Below are 7,405 nucleotides of genomic sequence, written 5' to 3'. Positions count from 1 at the left end.
TTTTTCCTAATATATGCAGCTTTTGCGTGATAAAAATTAACGATTCACCCCAAACGTTTGCTAGCCTAGTGATATATTTATTGTATTGCATTGGGCTTATTTTTTTTGGCCGTCTGATAATAAGGCTATTGTTAGATCGTCTTTTGCAAGACTGTAATACACAAATTCTTTCTATAACTGTATTTCTTTTTTGGTCCACAAAGTAGTCTTTTTAGGCCGCCTTCTTTCAAGGCCCAACCTAAAGGTCCAAATGCAAATCCATCATCTACCTGGAAATCTGGCGTACTAGCACAGTACCACTAAGCTACAACCTCCGTATCTTCACCCTCTGGTGATGTAATTTCACTAGGGGACACCGGAATCACATAATAATAGACAACAACCCGAATAAGTCAACAAGCAGCAGAGAAAAAATCGATCCTGAACTCAAAAAGATGACAAAATAACTATTCCTGTGCTAGTTTGATCTGTACAAGGAAATGTAGAATTATCAGCTCCCATGAAAGTGGGCAAAAACATGAATCACTGAGGTAGAGTAATGAAGATACACACATCCCTAAAGAAAACTATAAAAAAGAAAAACTACACATTTGAATCAACTTCTTCACTATTTTCCAGTCATCCGTAGCTTTATACTGGTACCCGTTTCCCGCGATATCTGTCTATCAACTGCAAATCGCAGAAACAGGCAACATAAGTCTGACATGTATCTATGATAAATTTATGAACTAGCCAAGTAGAAAAATTACGAGCAAGTGGTTCAAGGATTCCCAGTTTCCAACAAGGGTTACATATAACAGGAAGACAGGAGAACTAGTCAACTAGCAGGCATCCATTTTTTATATGCTATCGATTACTTGATATGCAAAAGAGTGGAAACAAGTACTATACAGTATATAAATTTATCAAACAATAAGACTATAAACCTGATGTATCAGCCTTATCCCAAATTTCTGAGATATTATCAATGAAGAGCTCTAGAGTAAATGCACATAATCACATATTGTTGCAAGAGACCCAAGTAAAAACCAGAAGTCTGGTGGTTGCATCAAACTTCTGCATTCTGATAAATTTTACTCTTTTATATTTCTAAAAGTTGAATCTACTTCCCTCATACATAAGTTGAGAATTTATGCATGGTAAACTCAAGGCTGCATCCGTGAGGTAAACAACAAGTCAAAATGGCTAGTCATGGACAAAATTTATTTATTATCTAGATCTTCAAAGCCTGGATAACTAAAAGTAGCCATCCACCCTCTTAAATCCCAACAAAATTTCCCATTAATGGTGGTTGCCTAAATTTTCTTTTTGACAGGACACAAACAAATAACTCCCAGTAGCCTGGTTTGCGACGATTTGTGGAACAACTCATCCAACTCACCAGCAGTGCGCACTAGCCTAACCCAGGCCCAACAGAACACACACACCACCACCACCACCCCACCCACCCCCCGAAATAAGAATAAGTAATAAAAAGCGACATGAACCATAAGGAAGATATAAACTAAGGAGCCTCCTAATAGTAGCAAGAATTTAAACGAGTGGACAGCTACTCCTCCTGTTGCTTTCACTGCAGGCATGTACATCCTCACAAGTATAACTGGACACCCAATTCTTGTATCTAATAGATGGTTAAAAGTGGAAAAGGACCCCATTAAGACCATGCTGAAACTTGGTCTATCAAGAGGTAACAAAGAGTGCTTGTTTGAGATTTGGATAAAATTTGGCAATCAATGAAGCATGCAATTCTTAATGTCCTAAAACCTTTCTATGCAATGCACATACCAAAGTAACTACCTAATCACAAAGCCTCTGTAGACCAATATTAAAAGATATTCACTGAGCAATCATTTTCCTAGTTTCCTCTCGCTTTCATCAAACACCATGCCCGCATCCTGAAAACTTGGGCTTCTTTCATCATTTTGGAAATTTTTCGAAATAAGTATTATCAGTGACCACAGTACTAATAAAAAAACAATCAGATGATTCAGATCTACAATAGCACAACCATCCTATTGACCAAACTTTCCTAAAATTTACTTGGATCTAAATCTCACTGACGAAACTAAAGTCTTGCTCTGGTGTCCAGATGCTATAAAAAGATTAGTGGCTTCACAGTTTCCGAGCAGCAGTCAACTTCACCAACATCATTCTCGATTGTAAGATACATAGAGCACAACAAATATCTTGAGTATGACATGTCTTAAAATGAGTGGATCATGCCCAAGCATCAAAACTGACATACAACGATATAGTCAGATCACTTACCGATCTAAAGATTGGATGTTGCAAAACCCAACCAAGAATAGGTATCCTCTGCAGAAAAACTGCAAGAGTAGGCCAGAAGCCACTGCAGAAAAGAACAACCAGTCAGCTATTATTGAAGCACTAGACAGCTATGAAGTTACACAAAGAAATTGCATTAACCCACCTGAAAAGTACAATGAACCCATACAATTCCAAAATCATGCCAATGATTGGCCAACCAATAATAACGAAGAAGAAACCAGCGCCAAATGATACTGTTCCCTGAGTAACCATCATTCAATAGCATGTAGTTAGATGCTGAGACCTCAGAGAGACATGAAAAGACAAGGGGACAAGTTGCCACCAGAACCTTAAAATTTTGAGGTTTCGTGAAAAATCCAAGAGTAGATTTCAGCCCAATAGTTAATGCACACCAGACAAAAGAGAGACTGAAAGCACATAATGAACACATCAGAGATAAAAGGGAGTTAACATGGTGATCAGACAATAGAACAAAAGAAAGACTAGCTGTACGAGCTCAAAACTTACGTTTCCCATGGCAAGCAACCCCTTGTCAAACAAGAAAATGACCCCCAGACAGGTGAAGCAAAAGCCAAATCCAGTCAAACCCAGTCCAATCTCTGTTTTATTCACATGAAAGATTATAAAAGAATTCAGCATCTCCAGCATCTCCTCATTTATCCAAAATAAGTTCAGTATTAAGAGGAAGAAGAATGAACAGGTTTAGAAAATGTAGTAATTATGATCTAAGGGTTCTGTTTTTAAGGCCTCTAACCAACACTAAGAGCAGGGGAATGCTCCAGCAGGAAAAATTCCTCCACAGCGACAAAAAAATTAAGGAAAAGCAAATCCTTCTATCCATGCAAGCTATAAACAATCTCGACACGTTGGATAGATACCAGAAGGCTTCAAAGTCCAAATCAAGAAGTTCAACCAAGATGGTGGGGTAATGACGCAATGTCGCATATATTTGATGCCACTCAAAAATAGGAAATTTTGGGGGGTAGCTACTCAGGGAAGGTAAGGATATACGATAAACACTCTCCTGATAAGCCAAACCAGTGAGCTCCACAACTCTACCCTTGAGCTACAAGGATATTAACCTATCTAATCCCTCTGGCCACAATAAAGTGTCACTTATGGATTTCTAAATTGAATACTTGAAATTTATCTTACAGTACATTTATGAAGACTATACAAAATTCAATTTGTAAAACCATTCATAATGCATAGACACCAATACATGTCATAACAAGAATCATCGTGTGATTTTCATGGAGAAAAAGTTCGACATCGAGAATAAAGGTGAGACTCATTTGCAAACGGAAGTGTACGGAAAATCAAAATCAGGTGCCAACGCATTCCATATTAACACAATATTGTATTGAATAAACCTAGATATCAGCAACTCTATTTACTAATATTGGGATAATCTCCCCAAATCCCAAATAATTCATACCATTAAAATTAATTTTAAAATTAAAAAAGAAAAAAAAGGTGAGAGAAGCAGATGGTGGTAGTAATGAGGAAGTTTCCTCATGTTGACTATAAGAGAGTGATAGTCATCAAAGTCCTAAAGCTAAGATCTTTGCAATAGATCTTTGGAAGAGTTAATTTGACTTCGTTGGCAATAGTCATAGCACTTGTGTGTCTCCTTAAAGTGCATTAATGTAAAGCTTGAATTTATGGCAAGATTTGTGCTTATATATATGAGCATTACCATGAGAGTTCATGAGCACAGCAAAGAAGAAGGTGCGTAAGTGCATTATAGAAGAAGGTATTGCACAAATATACAAGAGTGAGGGAAATAAACACTTATTAGTAGTGAGAGTGTTTTAGAATTAGTGTTAAGTACTATTGTTGAGGGTTTAAGAGTGATCTATTCTAAAATACAATATAGCTAATATTTTAGTTATAGTAGTTAATTATACTCCCAAATAATATTGAAGTCTCATCCCTAGAGATTGGGACATTGGTTTCTCCCTATTGTTAAAAGAGGGTTTTCCATGTAAAAATATTGTGTGTCATCTTGTACTATATTCTTCTTCCTGATATTTCACGTATTTGTTGCTTATTTCCCAACAACTAAGGCCGTTATGAGCTCATCCAAATCCAAAATGATCGCATCTGACTTGAGGAAACCGAACTATGATATGCCTATATCCACAATTCTCCATCAATGGTTACAATTTATAGCTATAATCCAAGAAATTCAAACACAATTGAGCTCAACGATCCACAAGGCACTGACAACAGCGTTGTGGAATCCACATTCTCAGCATCATAAGAATATAATTCACTCCAATACAACAGTGAATAACTCAATTAACAGCAATTACCATGCTACTCTTAAAATTCCTCAGTCACCACAAATCAACATAGCAAAAAGAAACTTACAAAATGTAATAATCTTAACAACAATCGTAAAATTACAAAAAGCAAAGGAAGATTAATACTTACTTTTTCTATCATCCATCTCGAATGATGCCATCTTTGCCAACTTAAACAATCAAATATACGAAATTTGGCGAGAATTTCTCTAAGAAAAAAAAAATAATAATAATTTGTTAGGGTTTGAAGAAGAATAAAGATCGAAAAGTGCAGCTAACTACAAATTGCGAGGAAATCGATGATGATATTGAACAATCGTATTTTTAGTAGAATTAAGGTGCAGAGGAACTTACCACGAGAAGGAAACGTAACGAGCAGTAGCAGTTGATGGCGGAGAGAGAAAGGAAAAGAGAATCCTGCAACTGCACTTCAGGTGTGGCAACTGGCAAGACATGAGGAGAGATAGAGTCAAAATTACTCCTATAAAAGGAAGGTAGGAGGCGAGGCGTTTATTATTTGAAAATTAGAGACAAAGAGTTGCCTCTTTGAGTCTTTGCCACGCTGTTCGGCCAATCAAAGGAGGCGCGAGTTGCAACCTCGCAATGATGTTCAAGTGCTGACCGGGAAACAAAAACAAAAAAATAGTCCACCTTCTAATTTTCTTGCGATAACATTTACGTTGTCTTTAGATGTGAGTAAATGACAGGTCGGGTTCGGGTTGGGCCGTAGTAAAAAAATTAGCTTATATATCGGGACAGATTTAGGCTATGTTTATTTCATTTGAAATTTTCTGTTCTGAACTTATTTGATTTGATCTGAATTTATTTTTTCTGATCTGATCTAATATGATCTGAACTGATCTGATCTGATCTGAACTGATCTGATCTGATCTGATTACAAGATCTTATCTTTTAGATTAGTCTCAATATATAAGAAAAATTATAGTCATGTGGGGTCTTGTTTGATTTGTCTCAATGAGTACAGATTTTTAATAGTAATAATGATTTTTAAATCTGATATGATATGATATGATCTGATCTGAACTAATTTTTTCTGATCTGATCTGATTAGATCTGAAATAAGCAAAAATAAGATGAACTGAACATAGCCTTAGTCAAGCATAATTTTGGGCCTAATTTTATATCCATAGTCCGTCTTTTTGAGTCAAAGATAGCGGGCTTTCAGGTTAAAATAGGGTCATGTCGATTTTAGACTGTAAAGTTATATTTGGATTGTCCAAAATACGTTCCAAAAACAAATAAAAATGTAGATCTGATCCGATTATTGAGTTTCAGTCAGGTTAAAATTGATTAGCTCTACGTTGTGTTATCTTCATATTAATTTTTTTTTTCAAAATATTCTTTTGATTGTAATTCACCTTTTTCAAGAAAGGATTTTTTTTCTTGTTAATGGAAGGAGAGAAGAGGTTGAAGAAGAACAGAGGAGAGAGAAAGGGATAACACTTGAAAAATTATTGTGTAAAGTAGGATGATGTTTGGTTAACTTAACTTATAAAGTGGGCGTGTTGTTACTTTTTACAAACAATTTTTTTTTTAGGTCTTGGCTAAAAAAAATTAAAAGGCTTTTACAAAATGAAGCATTAAAAAAGGTATGTTTTTACCATATTTTCCAAGAAAAAAAATGTGTCATGAGTTTTTAGGTGCAGTTTCATAAGTTCAAATGAAGATAATGCCCCCTTATTTTGAGGATGTATACGTCAATGGTTCTTAGAGTATCGCTCATATCATTTGAAAGTCTATACAATATTTTTTCACTTGCCATACTTTTTTATTCCGTCATATAGTCCTACCACCCTCCTCTTTCCTCACAATCACACGGATGGCAATGAGACGATACGGACCATATCTTTATGGACTCAGATCCATATCCGCTTTCAAGGTTGGATCTAGATCCAACCCGAAGTCGACGGGTCTGAAAAAGGAAGCCCCAAGTCCATATATTGAGGATCCCGCAAATCTGCGTCCAAAGGATTCGTCTAGAATGTTCCCAAATCAAATTAGAAAAACATAATAAAAAATGATTCTCCTTGTGGCAGTATGGGTAGCGGTGCGAACGAGAGCGCGAAAGTCGACCCAAGAGAGAATGAGCGAGAAGGATGAGAGTAGGGGAGGTGGTGGCCAACGATGCATCTAGTGGTGCGCTAGTGTGAAGCACGAGGAATCCAAATCCAAAGAAGGTGAGAGAGGGAGTGGGGTCAAGAGAGAGTTCAACAGTCACGGTGGGATCGTGCTAACGAAAAAGAGAAGGGAATAGGTGGTGTTTGGTGCTACGGCTAGTGGTTGCTGGTCATGGCTAGGAATGGTAATGGGGCGGGTCTGGGTCGGGTCCACCTGGACCCAGACCCAAACCCGTTTATTTTTCACAGACCCGTTGGGTCTAGATTTTTCAGACCCAGACCCGCTGGGTCTAGCGGGTCCATGGGTCCTTACTGGGTCTTAAATGGGTCCTTCTTAGTTTTAAGTTTTCATCACATTTTTAAATATTTGTAATTAAAAATTTTCCCCCTAATATATATAGGTTCTTGTATCCATGGTTAAAGAATTCTCTAAATAAAATTTTAAGAATTAACTGATAAAATATTAAAATGTTACAACTTATAAAGTTACTGTCGCTCATAAAATTTTAGAGTTTAGGTAAAAAAAAATTTCTAATATGTAAATGGGTCCGCGGGGAGGGTCTGGGTCTAGCATATGCGGACCCGGACCCAGACCCGACCCACATCTTCGGGACCCAGACCCGACCCGGACCCATTGGATCTAAAATTTCTAGACCCAGACCCATATAA

The 7,405-nt window shown here is 36.9% G+C and overlaps 1 protein-coding gene across 1 annotated transcript; it reads right to left on the bottom strand.

The window, feature by feature from the left end:
- Window positions 1–421: 421 nt before the first annotated feature.
- LOC125492549 (vesicle transport protein GOT1-like) lies at window positions 422–5,239 on the bottom strand. The gene is made up of 7 exons (XM_048635165.2): window positions 4,953–5,239; window positions 4,729–4,805; window positions 2,762–2,888; window positions 2,618–2,696; window positions 2,432–2,529; window positions 2,269–2,350; window positions 422–669 (listed from the first exon to the last, which is right to left on the bottom strand). Exons 2-7 carry the CDS (start codon window positions 4,757–4,759, stop codon window positions 631–633), a joined length of 456 nt encoding a protein of 151 aa, XP_048491122.1. The 5' UTR covers window positions 4,760–4,805; window positions 4,953–5,239; the 3' UTR covers window positions 422–630.
- Between the last annotated feature and the right edge of the window lie 2,166 nt (window positions 5,240–7,405).

Source organism: Beta vulgaris, chromosome 8 (assembly GCF_026745355.1).
Source record: "Beta vulgaris subsp. vulgaris cultivar EL10 chromosome 8, EL10.2, whole genome shotgun sequence".
Classification (NCBI taxonomy): Eukaryota; Viridiplantae; Streptophyta; class Magnoliopsida; order Caryophyllales; family Amaranthaceae; genus Beta; species Beta vulgaris.
The sequence above is the reverse complement of the archived record's forward strand: the minus strand, read 5'-3'. Positions and strand labels throughout refer to the sequence as shown.

Excerpts from the sequence above, each read along its gene's own strand:
- LOC125492549 (XM_048635165.2), bottom strand. The coding sequence starts at position 4,759 with ATGGCATCATTCGAGATGGATGATAGAAAAA. Across the intron at positions 2,530-2,617 it reads CGAAACCTCAAAATTTTAAG|GGAACAGTATCATTTGGCGC; the intron begins GTTCTGGTGGCA and ends ATGGTTACTCAG. Across the intron at positions 2,351-2,431 it reads GGGTTCATTGTACTTTTCAG|TGGCTTCTGGCCTACTCTTG; the intron begins GTGGGTTAATGC and ends TCTTTTCTGCAG.